This window comes from Papio anubis, chromosome 20 (assembly GCF_008728515.1).
Source record: "Papio anubis isolate 15944 chromosome 20, Panubis1.0, whole genome shotgun sequence".
Classification (NCBI taxonomy): Eukaryota; Metazoa; Chordata; class Mammalia; order Primates; family Cercopithecidae; genus Papio; species Papio anubis.
Window position 1 is genome coordinate 5059981 of NC_044995.1, and position 20688 is coordinate 5080668.

At 47.3% G+C, this 20688-nt stretch overlaps 1 protein-coding gene across 1 annotated transcript in view; it reads left to right on the plus strand.

Annotated features, from left to right (window-relative positions):
• Positions 1-5204: 5204 nt before the first annotated feature.
• The window catches only part of MYH14 (myosin heavy chain 14), a 119641-nt gene continuing 104157 nt past the window's right edge, over positions 5205-20688 (plus strand). The window contains 1 exon segment of the mRNA XM_031660367.1: positions 5205-5340. Within this exon segment, the coding sequence (XP_031516227.1) occupies positions 5257-5340 (84 nt within the window). The 5' untranslated portion in view covers positions 5205-5256.

Genomic DNA, 20688 nt, shown 5'->3' on the forward strand with positions numbered 1-20688 from the left:
AGTGCATCATTTGAGGTCAGGAGTTCGAGGCCAGCCTGACCAACATAGTGAAACCCCGCCTCTACTAAAAATACAAAAAAATTAGCCAGGCGTGTTGGTGTGTGCCTGTAATCCCAGCTACTTGGGAGGCTGAGGCAGGAGAATCGCTTGAACCTAGGAGGCAGAGGTTGCAGCAAGCCAAGATTGCATTACTGCACTCCAGCCTAGGTGACAAAGTGAGACTCTGTCTCGGAAAAAAAAAAGTAAACCCGATGCAGGGCAAGCTCTTGGCTTCTACCAGGGAGGAATTCAAGAGGGAGCCGGTGGTGGAAGAAAATAGCTTTCCTGAGGCAGTGGCAGACTTACAGCTCTGGGACCACAGGCTGTTCAACAAGCAGCGTGCTGAGTGGGAACAGCAGCTCAGCGCAGGGCTGCAGTCATACTTATATCTACGTTTAATGATATGCTAATTAAGAGAGCAGGTTATTCAGAATTAGCTAGAGAATGAGCTAGTAACTTCCGGGTGTTGCCATGGCAATGGTAAACTGTCATGGCGCTGGTGGGCATGTCTCCCAGAGAGGTGCTTTCAGTGCCTCTTCCTGGCTTTGGCCAGTCTTCAATCTGGTCCAGAGTCGAGTCCTGTCTTCCTCCTACCTTAATCCTATACCTCCTCTACGACCAAGAAATTCCAGTCTTAGGTATTTACCCCAAGAGAAATGAAAACATATATCCACAAAAAGACTCATGCAAGATACTCACCTAGCTTTATTCATGATAACCCCAAACTGAAAATATCTCAGCCATCCATCAACCTGAGAATGGATGAGCAAGCTGGCACATCCATATGATGGAATACTAGACAGCAATTAAAACAGACAAATGACTTACCAGGCATGGTGGCTCATGCCTTGTAATCCCAGCACTTGGGGAGGCTGAGGCGGGCGGATTACCTGAGCTCAGGAGTTCAAGACCAGCCTGGCCAACATGGCAAAACCCTGTCTCTACTAAAAATACAAAAATTAGCTGCTCATGGTGGCACGTGCCTGTAATCCCAGCTGCTCTGGAGGCTGAGGCAGGAGAATCGCTTGAACCTGGGAAGCGGAGGTTGCAGTGAGCCGAGATAGTGCCACGGCACTCCAGCCTGGGAGACAGAAGAAGACTCCGTCTCAAAAATACAAAAATTAGCCAGGCATGGTGGCTGGCGCCTGTAATCCCAGCTACTTGGGAGGCTGAGGCAGGAGAATCGTTTGAATCCAGGAGGTGGAGGTTGCAGTGAGCCGAGACTGTGCCATTGCACTCCAGCCTGGGCAACAAGAGTGAAATGTCGTCCCAAAATAAATAAATAAATAAATAAATAAATAAATAAATAAAAATAAAGAGACAAATGACTGATTCATATAACAACATGGATGAATATCAAAAGCTTTATGTGGAGTGAAAGAAACAGAAAAGATAATCTACTACAGGATTCTATTTATAAAAAGCTCTAGAACAGACAAAACTAATCTATGGTGATAAAAATCAGAACATTAGTTGCCTGGGGGTGGGTGGAGGTGGGAGTTGGCTGGGGAGAGTGTCAGGTAACTTTCTAGGATATGGAAATGTTCTATCTTTTTCTAGTTGGGTGTATACATTTGTCAAAACTCAATGAACGGTATGCTTAGGAATTGTACATTTAACTGTCTGTAAATTTTACCTTAAAAAAGGAACCCTAAACAAATATTAAAGTTGAGTTAATGATGTGTACAATGAAGTGTTTATGGCTGAAGTCTACTGACATCTGTAGATTATTCTCATGAATAGATAAACTGCAGTTTCTCAACTCCAGTACTATTGACATTTGGGGCCAGAGAATTATTTGTTGTGGGAGGCTGTCCTGTGCATTGTAGGATGTGGTTGACGTCCTGGCCTCTACCCACTAAATGCCAACAGCACTCCCACACACACAGGTTGACAATAATAAATGTTTTCAGACATTGCCAATGTCCCTGGGGGACAAATTTGTCCTTGGTTTAGAATTGCTGAAATAGAGAGAAGGATGAATGGATACATATTTTATCCAATGCAGCTAATACAGCATATATATACACACATATATATACACACATACGTATATATATATATATATAATTTTTTTTTTTTGAGACAGAGTCTCACTCTGTTACCCAGGCAGGAGTGCATTGGCACGATCACAGCTCATTGCATCCTTGACCTTGACCTACTGGACTCAAGCGATCCTCCTGCCTCATTTTTTGGTTTTTTATAGACAGGAGATCTCACTATGTTGCCAGGCTGGTCTTGAACTCCTGGCCTCAAGTGATTCTCCCTCCTCGGCCTCCCGAAGTGCTGGGATTACAGGCCTGAGCCATTGTACCCAGCCTAATACAGCGGAATATTAAGAGCTGTAGAATCTAGCCAGTGACTACTTGGAGGTTCATTGTACACTTTTTCCTCCCAAATTTTCTGTATCCTTGAAATGTTCCGTAAGTATTAGGGGAAAAATGCATATACCCTAAGATCCAGCAGTACCACTTACTAGTGACCACCCTAGGGAAAAATAATTGGCCTGCGTTCACAAAGAGGTATGTATAAAAAGATGCTTTAAAAAAAAATTCCCTTATCTACAATAGCAAAACACTGAAACAATGTAAATGCGCAGCAACCCATCAACTGTGGAATGTTTTTTTTTTTCTTTTGAGACAGAGTCTTGCTCTGACGCCCAGGCTGGAGTGCAGTGGTGCGATCTCAGCTCACTACAAGCTCCGCCTCCTGGGTTCACTCCATTCTCCTGCCTCAGCCTCCCGAGTAGCTGGGACTACAAGTGCCCGCCACCACACCTGGCTAATTTTTTATATTTTTAGTGGAGACGGGGTTTCACCGTGTTAGTCAGGATGGTCTTGATCTCCTGACCTCGTGATCTGCCCACCTCAGCCTCCCAAAGTGCTGGGATTACAGGCATGAGCCACTGCACCCAGCCCAATTGTGGAATGTTTAAAATGAACTATGGGCTGGGCATGGTGGCTGATGCCTATAATCCCAGCAGTTTGGGAGGTGGAGGCAAGAGGTTTGCTTGAGGCCAGGAGTTTGAGACCAGCCTGGGCAAACAGAGAGACCCCCATCTCTTCGAAAAATTTTTTAAAAATTAGCTGGGCGTGGTGGTGCAGGCCTGTAGTCCCAGCTACTCAGGAAGCTGAGGCAGGAGGATGGCTTGAGTCCAGAAGTTCAAGGTTGCAGTGAGCTCTGTTGGCACAATTGCCCTCCAGCTTGAGTGACAGAGTGAGATTCTGTCACACACAAACACACACACACACACAAAAGAAAGAAAGAAAAGAAAAAAAAAGATCCTTAATTACAGTACTGCCAAGTTCCTTTTGCCATGTAAAGTAGCATATTCACAGACTTCAAGGATTAGGATGCAGACATCTTTGGGGGGCCACTATTCATCCTACGACAGTGATTGTACCATTTTACATTCCCACTATCAGTATAAAAGAATTCCAGTTGCTCCACATCCTCATCAACAGTTGTTGTTGTCAATCTTGTTTATTTTAGTCATTCTGGTACATTTCATTATGATAAATAATATACATTAATTTTACACATTTAAAAACACTGGGCTGGGCCGGGCGCGGTGGCTCAAGCCTGTAATCCCAGCACTTTGGGAGGCTGAGGCGGGCGGATCACGAGGTCAGGAGATCGAGACCATCCTGGCTAACATGGTGAAACCCCGTCTCTACTAAAAATACAAAAAACTAGCCGGGCGTGGTGGCGGGCGCCTGTAGTCCCAGCTACTCGGAGGCTGAGGCAGGAGAATGGCCTGAACCTGGGAGGCGGAGCTTGCAGTGAGCCGAGATCGCGCCACTGCACTCCAGCCTGGGTGACACAGCGCGAGACTCCGTCTCAAAAAAAAAAAAAAAAAAAAAAAACACTGGGCTGGGTGCAGTGGCTCACGCCTGTAATCCCAGCACTTTGGGAGGCCAAGGTGGGAGGATCACTTGAGCCCAGGAGTTTTAGACCAGCCTGGGCAACATAGCAAGACACCATCTCTATATTTAAATAACAACAATAAAATAAAAACATTATTCTATATTCATTATTGCCACACCAAAGAATTATACAGGCTAAATATCCTTTGACTAGGGAATGTATAGACAAACTGTGGTATATTTGTACAATGGAATACTACTCAGCAATGAAAAAGCATACACTCCTGACACGTACCACAACATGGGTGAATCTCACATGCATCATGCTAAATGGAAGATGCCGGACTCAGAGGCTATACACTCTGATTCTATTTATATAACATCCTGCAAAAGGCAAACCACAGGGGCTGAAAACAGAGCAGTGATTGTCAGGAGCAAGAGAGGAGCTGACTACAAAGAGGCACAAGGGAATTTTCAAGGGTGACAGATCTGTTCTGTGTCTTAATTTTGGTGGTGGTTACACGGGTGTAAGCATTTGCCAAAAAGCATAGAACTGAGGCTGGGCACAGTGACTCAAGCCTGTAATCCCACCACTTTGGGGGACCAAGGTGGGAGGATCTCTTGAGTCCAGGAGTTCGAGACCAGCCTGGGCAATATAGTGAGACACCTCCCCCATCTCTATACAAATTTAAAAAAATTTATCTGGATGTGGTGGTGCAAGGCTGTGGTCGTAGTTACTCGGGAGTCTGAGGCAGAAGGATTCTTTGAGCCCAGGAGATTGAGGCTGCAGTGAACTGTGATTGAACCACTGTACTCCAGCCTAGGTGACAGAGTGAGACTCCATCTCAAAAAAAAAAAAAAAAAAAAAAAAAACCATTGTGAAAATATACTCAAAAATTATAAATTTGTACATGTATTTAATAAGCCTGATTTAAAAAGATAATTCCGGGGGAAGGGTCTGTAAGTTTTATCAGATGCCAAGGGACCCACGGCACGTGCGCAAAGACTAAGATTCCTGAGGGTGTTGACTGTGCACACCTTGTCACCTGCCACGCTGGGGATGAAGGAAGGGGAGGAAGGACATTGCAAGGAAAGGACCCTTCCGGGGCTCAGGTTCAGGACAGGGGTGGCTCCTGGGCCAGGAGCCCGGAGTGCAGGGAGCTTGCAGAGGAGTGGTAGGGAGGAGGAAGGGGGTGGGTTGAAACCAGATGAGGACTCGGTTTCTACCTTTGTCACCGAGCTATCATCATCTACACCCCTCCATATATTCGTTAATCATACACCTGCTTTATCTGCCCTCCCAGCCTGCATTCCATTCAGGCAGACAGATGCCCGAGGGACACCAGCCGCTATGCCAGTCTCCAAGGAACCTGAGGGAAACCAACGCTGGTCCCGGTCTTTGAGGACTCCCCAGCCCAGTAAGGGAGACCGACAGGTAAGCAGGCAGTGTCCACGCCTGGGGAAGAGGCTGTAAGGGAGATGCCGCAGGCACTGGCAGGGCTCCCTACGGAACAATCAGGGAAGACTTCCTGAAGAAGGGGGCATTGGGGTGAGGCCTCTCCCCATGTCATGAGGCCAAGCCCAATAATAATAATGATACTAATAGTAATGGCCACCGGCCGGGTGCAGCGGCTCATGCCTGTAATCCCAGCTCTTTGGTTTTGTTGTTTGTTTGTTTTGAGACTGAGTCTTGCTCTATCGGCCAGGCTGGAGGGCAGTGGCAACCTCAGGTTCATGTGATTCTCCTGCCTCAGCCTCCCGAGTAGCTGGGATTACAGGCACCCACCAGCTCTTTGGGAGGCTGAGGCGGGAGGATCGCCTGAGGTGGGGAGTTCAAGACCAGAGTGGCTAACATGGTGGAACCTCATCTCTACCAACAAATACAAAAATTAGCTGGGCATGGTGGTGCATGCCTGTAGTCGCAGCTACTCGGGAGGCTGAGACAGGAGAATCACTTGAACCAGGGAGGCAGAGGTTGCAGTGAGGAGAGAGCACACCACTGCACTCCAGCTTGGTCGACAGAGCAAGGCTCTGTCTCAAAAATAATAATAATAGTAATAATAATAGCAGCCACCAACATTTATTGAGGGCTTGCAATGGGCCAAAATCACTACGCTAAGCACAGGACGTGAACTAATTAATTTAACCCTTCAACAGCTGTAAATGGTAGATACTTTTCCTGTCCTGCCTTACTGCCTTCTCCTCCCTCTCTCCCTCCCTCCCTCCCTCCCTCCCTTCCTTCCTTCCTTCCCTCCTTCCCTCCTTCCCTCCTTCGAGACAGCATCTTGCTCCGTTGCCCAGGCTGGAGTGTTCAGTGGTGCAATCACAGCTCACTGCAGCCTCAACCTCCTGGGCTCAAGCGATCTGCCCACCTCAACCTCCCAAAGTGCTGGGGTTACAGGCGTGAGCCACTGCACCCGGCCAGCAGATACTTTGATCACCATCCCCCTTCTTACAGATCAGGAACATTGAGGCACACACTTGTTTCCTTCCCTCAAAATGTTCCTGCTGTGGCTGGGGAGATGGTCATGGACACAGTGTCAGTCTGGTGAAGCTGTGCATTGATGGTAGCAGCAGAAGACGTTGAAAGGAAGCGAGAGGAGAGAGGGACTGATTCTAGCTGGGGAAGGAATTGAGGGTTGGGGACGCCATTTGTAGAAGACTTCTGAGAAGCGATTGCCCTCCAGGACAGATCCTTTTATAGGGCGTGGACTTTGGTGCATAGAATTCCGTCATATTTTCTGTTCCTGTTTCTCTATCATTTGTCCATATCCCGATTTTGCTTTCTTTCTTATTTTTCCCTTTAATACTCCAGACTCACTCCTGTTTCCTCCTCTGGTGCCCCATAAACAAACCCTAACACCTCTAACATTCACGCAATCTTGGGTAGGTAGAAATGCTTACAGACCAGACGGCATTGCTTTGTGTAATTATATCTTCTAAATTGACACAAAGGATAAATGCTATCTTTTAAATTGTGCTATAGACTGTTTTGTTTCTTACTTTTTCAATTCAACATTAATTTTTTTGTTTCGTTGTTTTTGTTTTTTAAAACAGAGCTGGTGCCTTAGCCTCCCAAGTAGCTGGGATCACAGATACACACCATCAAGCCCAGCTATTTCTTATATTTTTTAGTGGAGACGGGATTTCGCCATGTTGCCCAGGGTGGTCTCAAACTCCTGGCCTCAAGCGATCTGCCCACCTCGGCTTCCCAAAGTACTGGGATTAAAGGCCTGAGCCACCAGCCCGGCCCAGTATTATGTTTTTATGATCTCTCCATGTTACCAAGTGAAACTGATTTATTGCTTCTAGGACACCATGGAGGAATCCACTCCCTTTTGCTTACCAGCTTCCCACGAAACAGACCCCATGGTGGTCTCCACCTCCCCATTCCCACCCATAATGCTGCCCTGGGCATCCTGGGATATGTCCTTGTATGTTACCTGTGTATGCTTCTCTATGGTATCTACTTGGAAGTGGGATTGCTGGATCCCAGGAGAAATGCACAGTGAATGTCACAAAATTCTACCCCATTATCTAAGGTGGGTCTTAAAGCTCTAGCAGCATGTCACCAGGCAGAGAAGGGTGGAGAAGGGACCAGCCAGTTCAAAGGACTGAGAGTCCACAGCATGTCCAGGGTTCAGTGAATTATAGGTGACCCACCCGAGGGGTGGAACCTTTCAGGGAACAGCCATGTAATAAATACTCGACTGCACTGGTTTCTTTTTCGTTTTTTTTTTTTCCTAAAAAGGAAAATAGTCTTGTTGTGGGCGGCAGCTTGGCAACATCTATGAAAGTCTTAACTGCACATACTCTTTGACCCAGCAATATCACTACTCGTGCATGAGGAAGTAGGAAGAAGGAGGCTCAGTGTGTTGTGGCTTGTAAAGGTGGAACGTGGAAAACCACCAACAGCCCTACCAATGGGTGAGGAGTCAAAGGAACCACAGCTAGGCTGCGGCTATTGAATACGGTGCGGTGTAGACAAGATAAAGGTGAATTAAAACATAGGAGCACGGGCTGGGCACGGTGGCTCACGTCTGTAATCTCAGCACTCTGGGAGGCTGAGGCAGGCGGATCATGAGGTCAGGAGATCAAGACCATCCTGGCCAACATGGTGAAACCCTGTCTCTACTAAAAATACAAAAATTAGCCGGGTGTGGTAGTGGGCGCCTATAATCCTACCTACGGGGGAGGCTGAGGCATGAGAATCGCATGAACCCAGGAGGTAGAGGTTGCAGTAAGCTGAAATTGCGCCACTGCACTCCAGCCCGGGCGACAGAGTGAGACTTCGTCTCAAAAAGGAAAAAAAAAAAAAAAAAGGCAAGTCAAATGTCCCTATATTGAGTATCATCCTATATCCCTAAACTCAAGAAATGATAATATTTCTCAGTTCTGCATCTATATATGTAAAACAGGAGTTGGCAAACTTTTTCTGTCAAGGCTCAGATGGTAAATATTTTCAGCTTTGAACATATGGTCTCTGTCACAATTGCTTAACTGTGCCCTTATAGCATGAAAGCAGCCACAGCCGCAGACAATACTAAACCAACAAGCATGGCTGTGTTCCAACAAAAGTTTATAAACCCAGGCAGTGGGCCAGTGTGGCCTGTGGGCTGTCATTTGCTGACCCCAGTGTAAATAAATGGTAAATGTTAGATCCGGCTCAGTGGCTCATGCCTGTAATCCCAGCACTTTGGGGAGCCAAGGCAGGAGGATCACTTGAACCCAGGAGTTCGAGACCAGCCTGGGCAACATAGTGACACCTCATCTTTACAAAACAATAAAAAAATTAGCCAGCCATGGTGGTGAGTGCTGTGGTCTCAGCTGCTCTAGAGGCTGAGGTGGGCAGACAGCTTAAGCCTGGGGTGGTAAGTTTAGGCTGCAGTGAGCTGTGATTGCGCCACTGCACTCCAGGCTGAGTGACAGAGTGAGACCCTGTCTGAAAAAATATATATATTTTTCAAAGAAATTACACCAAAATATTATCAGGGGTACATCTGGAAGGCAGAGTGAAAAGGAAGGGCCTGGTCAAGGGAAATATTACCCTCGTGTTTACATTTTTTCTATTTTGTGTAATTAAAATTGCTTTACATTAAAAAGAATAGCTTTGGTGACCTTCTTCTCCTTTCTGATCAGTGTCTTAGAAATGCCAGCAGCAGCGGGGCCTAGTGGCTTACACCTTTTGTCTCAGCACTTTGGGAGGCCAAGAAGGGAGGATCAGTAGAGGCCAGGAGTTTGAGACCAGCCTGGGCAACGTAATGAGACCCTGTCTCTATTTATTTTACTATTACTATTTTTTACTTTTTGAGACAGAGTCTTGCTCTGTCACCCAGGCTGGAGTGCAGTGGCACAATCTTGATTCATTGCAACCTCCACCTCCCAGGTGCAAGCGATTCTCCTGCCTCAGGCTCCCAAATAGTTGGGATTACAGGTGCCTGCCACCACGCCCAGCTAACTTTCGTATTTTTATTGGAGATGGGGGTTTCACCATGTTGGCCAGGCTGGTCTTGAACTCCTGACCTCAGGTGATCAGCCCACCTTGGCCTCCCAAAGTGCTGGGATTACAGGCATGAGCCACAGCACCTGGGCCCCTCTCTATTTAAAAAAAAAAGAAAGAAAATGCCGGCAGCATGTGAAAGCAATGAGGAAGCAAAGTTCTCCAGCACCCTACCAGCTAGAGCAGAATTTCTCAGAGAGTTTCTTTTATTCACTTAACAGGTGAGTGAGAAAAAATAAAAGGTTTTATTCACTTATCCAGCACTTACCATGTACAAGGAACTGTCCTAGGTGCTAGGGACAGAACAGTAAATGAAACCGAGTCCCTCCCCTCTATAGGGTGGATATTCTGCAGTCAAAGAGAGACAGACAATAAATAACAAACACAACAAATAAATAAATGGTGTCACAGGTGAGAAGGTCAAAGGTGCTATGGAAAGACAAAAACAAGGGGCAAGTAAAGGAGGGGGGGCGGTGCCTGGGCGCCAGGTGAGGCGTTAAACAAATGACCAGAGAAGGCTTCAATGCGAACGTGACATTTAAGCAGCGGCCTGAATGAATGAGATGAGAGCTAGGAGGACGTCTGGGAGGAAGAGCATTCCAGGCAGAAGGAGCAGCCGTGCAAAGGCCCTGAGGTGGGAACGTGTCGTTGCATTTGAGGAACAGCAAAGGAGGAAGTGTGGTTGTAGTGGCAGGAGCCAGGGGGAGAGGGGGAGAGGGGGAGAGGTGAAGAGAAATAAGGGGTAAAGTGGGTCACTGGTGAGGACTTTTGTTTTACTCTGGGCCATGTCGAGGTGGGGGCGGTGTCTGAGCAGAGGAGGGACAGGAGCTGACTTGAGGTCTAAGAGGGTCCCTCTGACTGCCCTGTGGGAGCAGACGCAGTGGGAAGTGGGGAGACCAGAGAGGAGGTGGTGGCGGTGGTCTAGGCAGGAGATGATGGTGGATTTGACCAGAGTGAGGCAGTGGGGGTGGCAAGAAGGGGTCAGATTCTGGAGCTAGAGCTAGAGCTAGAGATTATATAGATATAGATTTTTTTTTTTTTTTTTGAGATAAGGTCTCACTCTGTCACCCAGGCTAGAGTGCAGTGGTGCGATCTCAGCTCAATGCAATCTCTGCCTCCCGGATTCAAGCGATCCTCTTGCCTCAGCCTCACCTGAGCCTCCTAAGTAGCTGAGACTACAGGTGTGTGCTACCACACCCAGTTCGCTTTTTTTTCTTTTTTTTGTGATAGAGTTTTGCTCCTGTTGCCCAGGCTGGAATGCAGTGGCACAATCTCAGCTCACTGCAACCTCTGCCTCCCAAGTTCAAGCAATTCTCCTGCCTCAGCCTCCCAAGTAGCTGGGATTACAGGCATCCACTACCACACCCAACTAATTTTTGTGTTTTTAATGGAGACAGGGTTTCACCATGTTGGCCAGGATGGGATGGTCTCAATCTCCTGACCTTGTGATCCGCCCACCTCAGCCTCCCAAAGTGCTGGGATTACAGGTGTGAGTCACTGCGCCCGACTTTTTTTTTTTTTGAGATGGAGTTTCGCTCTTGTTGCCCAGGCTGGAGTGCAATGACACGATCTCAGCTCACTGCAACTTCCACCTCCTGGGTTCAAGCGATTCTCCTGCCTCAGCCTCTGAGTAGCTGGGATTACAGGCGTGTGCCACCATGTCCAGCTGATTTTTGTATTCTTAGCAGAGATGGGGTTTCACCAAGTTGGCCAGGCTGGTCTTGAACTCCTGGGTTCAAGTGATCCGCCTGCCTCGGCCTCCCAAAGTGCTGGGATTACATGGCGTGAGCCACCGCACCCAATCAGATTCTGGATGTATTTTGAAGGTCAAGTTGACTACTTTTGCTGATAAACTGGAAGTAGAGGTAAGAAGGAAAGAGGAATGAAGGATGGTGCTAAGTGTTTTGGCTCAAGTACAATCAACAGCCATCTGCCACAGATCACCTGGGGACTCGTAAAAATGCAGGTCCCTGCCCCCTGCCCCCGGATCTATGCAGCTGGCACCCCTGGGTGCAAGCCAGGAAACTGCCTTCTGAGTGAGCTGCCCAGGAAAAGACTGGGGACCCAGAGGTAACCATGATCCTCTCAGGGGTGGGGAGGCACCTTCTCAGGGTAGAACATTAGAGTGGTTGCTAGACTCCCTAGGTTCAAATCCCAGCCCTGCCATTCCACCTATGTGAGCTGGAATGACACCTGAAATTCTCCCAGCCACAGTTTCTTCATCTCTAACAAGACTATCGATGGTACCTGCCTCACAGGGCTGACGTAAGGTCTGCATGAGTTCATGTGTATAAAATATATAAAATGGTGCCACCACATACAACTTCCCAATAAGGGCAGCTAGAATTAGCATCCAGTTCCAATGATAATGAATTCTTTTTTTTTTTTTTTTTCGGGGGGGGTGGTTGGGGGACAGAGTCTTGTTCTGTTGCCCAGGCTGGAGTGCAGTGACGCAATCTCGGCTCACTGTAACCTCCGCCTCCCGGGTTCAAGCAATTCTCCTGCCTCAGCCTCTCAAGTAGCTGGGATTGCAGAAGCCTGCCACCATGCCCGGCTAAAAGATGATGAATTCTTCATAATAAAATCCACACCAAAACATTATCAGGTGTCAGAGGTACATTTTGTTGGTTAAGTGAAATAGAGGATATTGGTCAAGGGAAACATTTCTCTATCACTTGATTTTTTTCCATCTTGTGTAATTAATTAGAATTGTTTTAATTCAAAAATAAAATAATGTTTTAAAAATAGCTGTAGTGGGCCAGGTATGGTGGCTCACACCTATAATCAGCACTTTGGTTGGCCAAGGCTCAAGATCACTTGAGCTCAGGAGTTCAAGACTAGCCTGAGCAACATAGGGAGATCCCCATCTCTACAAAAAAATTAGCTGGGCATGGTAGCACATGCCTGTGGTCCCAGATACTCAGGAGGTTAAATGATTCAATATGTATGTATAAGTAAGCTCAAGCATCATCAAAGTATTAGCTATTATTATTTGGCCAAGCATAAGGAGTCACAGACATTTTCTCAAAGGGGGAACGTTTAGTTGGGTTTTGAAGTATGAGTAGGAGTTCACTGGGTGACAAAATGTCATACTTCCTTTCATTTTCTTAGTCAAGACCCTCTCTTGAGGCATGCTGTGTTCCAGATCTTGTGCTGGGAGATCCCAGGACTTAGCATGAGGCAGGAGGATCACTTGGGCCCAGGAGGTTGAGGCTGCAGTGAGCTGTGACTGGATCACTGTACTCTAGCGTGGGCAACAGAGCAAGACCCTGTATCAAATAAAACAAAAGTAGCTGTAGTGATCCTGTTCTTCAGGACCTCACAATTCTGAAATTTAAGTGTTGGCTGGCGCTGTGGTCTCAAGGCTCGACTGGGGAAGGATCAGCTTCCATGCTCATTCATGGTTATTGGCAGGATTCAGTTTCTCAGCATTCTGTTGATGGGTCAGAGACCATCATCACCTTGCCCCACGAACCTCTCCAATATGGCAGCTTGCTTTATCAAACCGGAGAGGAGGGAGAGAGTCAGCTAGCGTGATAGAAGTAATAGTGTTTTATAACCTAATCATGGAATCAACATCCCATTGCATTGCCTTATTCTATTTGTTAGAAGTTTTTTTTTTTTTTTCCATTTGTAAAAGGGAGTGAAACAATAGGACCTAACCCTCGAGGCTTGTGGTGAGTGAAATGATTCAATATATATGTATAAGTAAGCTCAAGCGTCATAAAAGTATTAGCTGTTATTATTTGGTCAAACATGAGGAGTCAGAGACATTTTCTCAAAGGGGGAATGTTGAGTTGGGTTTTGAAGTATGAGTAGGAGCTCACCAGGTGACAAAAAGTCATACTTCCTTGCATTTTCTTAGTCAAGACCCTCCCTTGAGGCATGCAGTGTTCCAGATCTTGTGCGGGGAGATCCCAGGGACCTAGCATGAGTTCGACTCTGACCTATGTGGAGCTACTAGTCCCAGGGATGGGTCAGACCCGAGCTCTGTCCTCTAGTGCCTCCAAGCTGGTAGGGGAGGCGGAGAGGGATACAATTCAGGGTGACCAGGGCAAGCAGAGAGAGGAACAGAGTGGGTCATGGACTCCTAGCAGGTCAGCACTGAATAAAAGCTTTGAAATGGCTAGTCTGACCCCCCTCTCCCATTTACTAAAGCCTGGAGAGGGACAGGGCTTGCTCAAGATTACACAGAATGAATAAATATCCTGATCTTGGAGTCTGGGGATTTCAAGGACCAAATGAGATGCCAGAGATGCAGACCTGTCTCCTCTCAGACCCTTCACCCAGATGCCAAACACACCCCAAATCCCCACTCAAATCTGCAGACCGCCCTCTGACCCCGCAGACAATGATGGTGTCAGAGATATCTGCCGCCCCAGCCCTCAGGCTCAGAGACCCACTTCATCCCTCACTCACATACACAGCACACATCCCTGCAAGCCCTCATCATCCTATGTGCCCTGTGCTGGGTCAGGCTGGAAACAGACATGACCTAGATGCAGGTTGAGCCCTGGAAGGGCTGCAAGTGTGGAAAGGTACCAGGAGACAGAGCATCCCAACCTAGTGTGAAGAGTGTGTGCAAGCCGTGGCAGGGCATGGGATGGAAGCAGGGTGAGATGAGGGAACCCATAACACACTTTGAACCTTGGGAAGTTCGCCTGGAGTTTCCTGACATGGGGAGATGGAGAGAGGCAGTAACAGGCAGAAAGCACAGCATGTGCGAAGCCACAAAGGCATGAAACACTATTTATTCCTTCATCCATCCATCCATCCATTTATCCATTACCCATTATCCATCATCATCCATCCATCCATCCATCCATCCATCCATCCATCCATCTATCCATTTATCCATCCATCTATCCATTTATCCATCCATCTGTCCATTTATCCATCCATCCATCCATCCATCCATTTATCCATCCATCTGTCCATTTATCCATGCATCCATCTACTTTATCATCTGCCCTGTCGCCCACCCACATTCATCCGGTTCGCATCCATCCATCCATCCATCCATCTATCCATTTATCCATCCATCTATCCATTTATCCATCCATCCATATCCACATTTATCCATCCATCTATCCATTTATCCATATCCATCCATCCATCTATCCATTTATCCATCCATCCATCCATTTATCCATCCATCCATCCATTTATCCATCCATCTATCCATTTATCCATCCATCCGTCCATTTATCCATCCATCTATCCATCCATCCATCCATCCATCCATTCATTTATCCATCCATCTATCCATTTATCCATCCATCCATCCATCCATCCATCATCTATCCATTTATCCATCCATCCATCCATTTATCCATCCATCCATCCATCATCGATGGATCGATCGATCGATCGACATTCATCGATCGGATCGATCGATCATCGATATCGATCGACGATCGATATCGACGACGGTTCGATGATCGATCGATCGACGATGATCGACGACGACTGACGATATTCATTGTTTATCGATCGATCGAGGACTTATCGACGACATTCGATGGATCGATGACGATCGACGATCATCGATCGACGATCGACATCGATCGACGATGGATCGATCTATCGACATTATCGATCGATCGATGGATCGATCGATCGATCGACGATATGGATCGACGATTTGTTCTGGCGGATCATCGACGATCGACATGGATCGACATCGACGCATTTATCGATATTCCATCTATACGATGATCGACATCGATCTTATCAGTATCGGTCGATCGACATTATCGAGGGATCCATCTATCCACTCCATCCATCCATCCATCCATCCATCCATCCATCCATCCACCACCACCGCCCATCTCCGTCCTGTCCACCGTATGTCCGTTCATGCACCCGCATTCAATCGACGCATCTTCATTTATCACGTATACTCATCTATCTGTCCATTCATTCGCCCGCGCGCCCATCTATTCAAACGCCTCATTCATCCATTTATTTATCCACTCATCAGTCACACATGCATCCATTCATATATTTATCAGTATCAGCTGTCATATGATCCTTCCCCAGCAACACCTCCTCAGACAGCCTTTCCGAACTCTTTCTAAAATAATACCCAGCCACCTTACCTCTATTACCCTCCTTTTTATTTTCTTCACAGCCCTGACCCAGACTTGCAATTTTGCCCTGTAATTGTATATTTATTTGTTTGGTGTCTGTGGCTACCGTGAGAACGTGATCATTTATTCAATGAATGTTTCTCTCTTTTTAAAATTTAACTTTTAGGGGTACCTGTGAGGGTTTGTTACATAGGTAAACTGTATGTCACAGGGATTTGGTGTATGTATTATTTAATCACCCCAGTAATAAGCATGGTAGATGAGACAAATATTTCTTGATCATCACTGTGTGCCAGGCTCTGTTATAGACACTGGGAACACAGTAGGGGATAAGAGAGACAAAAATCCCCTTCTGCGTGAAGCTGACATTCTAGTGGTGACGTCAGACAATAAACATAGAGATAATAAATAAATTGGCTGGGCGCGGTGGCTCAAGCCTGAATCCCAGCACTTTGGGAGGCCGAGACGGGCGGATCACGAGGTCAGGAGATCGAGACCATCCTGGCTAACACGGTGAAACCTCGTCTCTACTTAAGAAAAAAACAAAAAAAACAAAAAAAACCTAAACACTAAATAAATAAATTATAAGGCAGATTGGAAGAAGGGTGCTGTGGTAAAATAAAGCATAGAGCCAAATGAGGGTGTCAGGGGTCCAGGGGAATGGGTGCTCAAGGAAGACCTCACCAAGGAGGTGATAGCTGAGCGAGACTTGTGGGAGAGAAGAGGGCCAAGAGATTATCCAAAAGAAGAGTATTACAGTTGAGAGAATGGCACATGCAAAGGCCCTGAGGCAGGAGTGAACCTGGTGTGTTTGGGGGACATTAAGAAAGCCAGTGTGGCTGGAATGGAATGAGGAAGGAGGAGAGAGCAAGAGGTGGGGGCAGAGAGGGGACAGAGGGGACCAGATGGAACAGGGCCATGTGGGTGTTTTCTGTTTTCACTCTGAGTGTGACCAGACCCAGAGGAGGATTCTGAGCCAGGAAGAAACAGGATCCGACTTAGGCAGGAAGTGGTTCCCTCTGCCTGCTACGTAGGGAGTAGATTAATATCTGAGTTTTGTGAGAGCCAGGATCATGTCTTTGCACCTGTTGCCTCCTCTGTGTCTGGGTGGGATGCAGTGACTCACGCCTGTGATCCCAACGGTTGTGGAGGCCAAGGTGGGAGGATCGCTTAAGTCCAGGAGTTCCAGACCAGCCTGGACAACATAGCGAGACCCTGTCTCTACAAAATCTTTTTTTAAAAAAATTAGCCAGGGCCGGACATGGTGGCTCACGCCTGTAATCCCAGTACTTTGGGAGGCTTGGGTGGGTGGATCACAAGGTCAGGAGTTCAAGACCAGCCTGGCCAACATGGTGAAACCCCATCTCTACTAGAAATACAAAAAGTATCCAGGTGTAGTGGCTCGTGCCTGTGATCCCAGCTACTTGGGAGGCTGAGGCAGGAGAATCGCTTGTACCCGGGAGGCAGAGGTTGCAGTGAGCCGAGATCACGCCACTGCACTCCAGTCTGGGGGAAAGAGTAAGACTCTGTCTCAAAAAAAAAAAAAAAAAAAAAAGATTAGCTGGGCATGGTGGCAAGTGCCTATAGTCCTAGCTACTCAGGAGGCTTAGTTGGAAGGATCGCTGAAGCCCAGGAGGTTGAGGCTGTAGTGAGCCATGATTGTGCCACTGCACTCTGGCCTGGGTGACAGAGTGAGATCCCATCTCAAAAAAACAAAAACAAAAACAAAAACAGGAGTCTGCAAACTACAGACTATAGCCCACTGGCCACATTCTCCCTGTCTGTATAAATAAAGTTTTATTGGAACACTACCTCACCTATCATTTGCATATTGTCTCTGGCTGCTTTCATACTACAAGGACAGCGTGGAACAATTAGAGCCAAGGCTTCTGTCCCGCAAAGCTGACACTATCTACTGTCTGGCCTTTTACATGAAGTTTGCTGACCCCTGATCTAGAACAATGCCTGGCACACAGTAGGCACTCAAAAAATAATTGTTGCAGAACTGAACCTGTCACTCATCTGTGACCCACACGGGGTTGTCAGCTTGCTCTTGTCTCAGAGCCAGTTCCAGCTCCGAGTCACATGCAGGAAAACAACAGCCCAGCTACCAAAAATAAAATACTGGAACCATTCAAGTCTTTGCTACAGAGAAAATGCCCAGGCAGGATTGCAGTCAGGACTCACGGCCAAACTTAACCCCCTCTTCCTCCTTTTTCTCAGTAAGACTCAGGCCCCTTTCCCTCCACCAGGCATGGAAGCTGCTCCCTAATTTATTTTTGCTCAAAAAATTCCCCCCAAAACTCTCTTCCACAAAGCTGCCCTGTCCTTGGTTCTCCTGTCTCTTCCCCTTTCAGCTCCAGCTTTTTATCTTCTGTTTCTTTTTTTCACATCCTGTCTTTTGGCACTGACAGTTTTTAATTTTCATCAGCTTAGCTCCTTGCTGGCTTCCCCACCACACCTGTGCTGCTCCTTACTCTGATTCTGCATAACAAGGTCACGTCTGGGGGCTGCGCCAGCTGGTGGGAATGCAGCTTCCCTGGCGGCTCAAGGCCCCCATATTCCCCTTTCCTTTACCCCAGCACACACCCGTCGTGGTATCCCATGCACCCTCATGGTCTGGGTTCCCTCTCTGCTGCAGCTGATACCCACAGGGCCCACAGAGGGATCAGCCCTGGACAGCCAGGGACTCACAATTTAATGTGAACGATCCCAGTGTCTGGAGTTCAGAGAGGAATGGCTGCTGGGGTGGCCTTGATCCCTGAGATAATGAGTTTGGGAATTTTTTTTTTTTTTTGAGACAGAGTCTCTCTCACCCAGGCTGGAGTGCAGTGGCGTGATCTTGGCTCACTGCAAGCTCCGCCTCCCGGGTTCACGCCATTCTCTTGCCTCAGCCTCCTGAGTAACTGGGACTACAGGCGCCCGCCTCCATGCCCGGCTAATTTTTTTGTATTTTCAGTAGAGACGGAGTTTCACCGTGTTAGCCAGGATGGTCTTGATCTCCTGACCTCGTGATCCGCCCACCTCAGCCTCCCAAAATGCTGGGATTACAGGTGTGAGCCACTGCACCCGGCCCGAGTTTGGAATTTATCCTGAGGACCTCCTCTGGCAGGCCTGGATGGAGGACAGATGGAGAACTCAGAGGCAGTGCCTCCTTTGGACTTGATTTTCTGGGTTTCAGCCTCCCTCTGCTGGCTTTGTGTAGCCCACGCCACCTTTAAACTGTGCCACCTTTAAACTGTGCAGACCACATTGATTCAAATGCAGGCTCTGCCATCTTTAAACTGTGCAACCTTGGCCAGCTGTGCCTCAGTGTCCTCATCTGTAAAATGAGTTTGACATTAGTACTTACCACTTAGCGTTTTCAGGAGTATTATAGGATTTAACACACAGAAGGGGCTTAGAACTGTGCCTGGAACACAGTAAGCACTCAATAAATACCAGCAACTTTCAAAGTGCTGATACAGGCGTCCAGCTCGTAGAATGCCCTCAGCAAAAGAAAGCTCATTACTATCACTCAGTGATGTCATCAATCAACTCATAGACTGAGCAGAATTAATGACATCTCCAATTACGAGGTCAATTTAGAACCTGGGTGGGCATGATGATATCACAAGTTGCCAGGTAGATTTAGCCCGGGGTAGCGTTGACATCACCACTTACCAGGCAGAGTATAGTTAAAATGTGGGTGCCCAGTGCCTTCTTCCCTGTTTGAAATTCTGTTGTGTCCCAGTCCACACTCCTTCCTAGCGCCCTTGGGAACAGGACTTGCATGTCTCTGGACCTCAGTTTTCTTTTCTTTTCTTTTCCTTTTTCTTTTCTTTCTTTTTTCTTTTTCTTTTCCTTTTTTTTTTTTTTTTTTTTTTTTTTTTGAGATAGAGTCTCACTCTGTCACCCAGACTAGAGTGCAATGGCACAATCTTGGCTTACTGCAAACTCTACCTCCCGAGTTCAAGCGAATCTCCTGCCTCAGCCTCCCAAGTAGCTGGGACTACAGACGCCCACTATCACGCCTGGCTAATGTTTGTATTTTTGGTAGAGATAGGGTTTTACCATGTTGGGTAGGCTGATCTCAAACTCCTGGCCTCAGGTGATTCTCCCACCTCAGCCTCTCAAAGTGCTGGGATTACAGGGGTGAGCCACCGCGCCTGGCCTGGACCTCAGTTTTCTATCCATCAAATGGGGATAATAAAAGCACCAGCCTCGTAGGGTTGTGGAGAGGATCCAATGAGTTAATATATAAAAGGGCATAATGTCCAGCACACAGTCAGCACTCCATACACAGCAGCACTCATTAGCTTTACTGTAGGATGTTTCCTTGGAGAACACTCCAGCCAGAGTGACAGGAGCCCTCAGCTCTGTCTTGGTTAAGACAGATTCAGGGGTCTGATCCACAGGAGTTGGAGCCCAGATCCACCACTAGCAGCAGTCAGGAGACCCGGGACATGTTGCTGGCCTATAAAGTGGGGTAGTGCCCGTGCCAGCCTCACAGGGCTGGCATGAGGATGCACTGACATAATGACGGTCATGTTTCCAGCGCACAATCAGACCTCACAACCATGAGCTGTGTTATCACTGCGAGTACTCTCAGAAAGGTCCTTTCCTCCCCAGGATGCAGTTTCCCCACCTGCAAAGAAGTGGAAGGTGGCTGTGGCAATCTCAAAGCCATGGCACTCTTGACACTATGACTGCAGGGACTGTCCTGTGATTCACCTTTGCTGTTGCTGAGCAAATGCACTGGGAGTTGGATGCTTGAATCTGTGTCTGCCCTCAGCACCCAACTCTAGCCTCTCTTGTCTCTGTGTCTGCCCATCTCTTATCTCCCAACTTTTCCTTTCATCTTTCTCTGGCTTCTTTCTCCTACACTAGACTTCGTATGTATATAGTTTCTCTCCTGCATGCTGTTTGAAGGACAATAAATGACAATAGTCATGATAATCAGCATTTTCTTTTTCTTCTCTTTCTTCTTCTTTTTTTTTTTTTGACATGGAGTCTTGCTCTGCCACCCAGGCTGGACTGCAGTGGTGCTATCTCCGCTCACTGCAACCTCTGCCTCCCGGGTTCCAGTGATTCTCCTGCCTCAGCCTCCTGAGTAGCTGGGATTACAGGTGTGAACCACTATGCCTGAATGCTGTTTGTATTTTTAGTAGAGACGGGGTTTCACCATGTTGGCCAGGCTGCTCTCGAACTC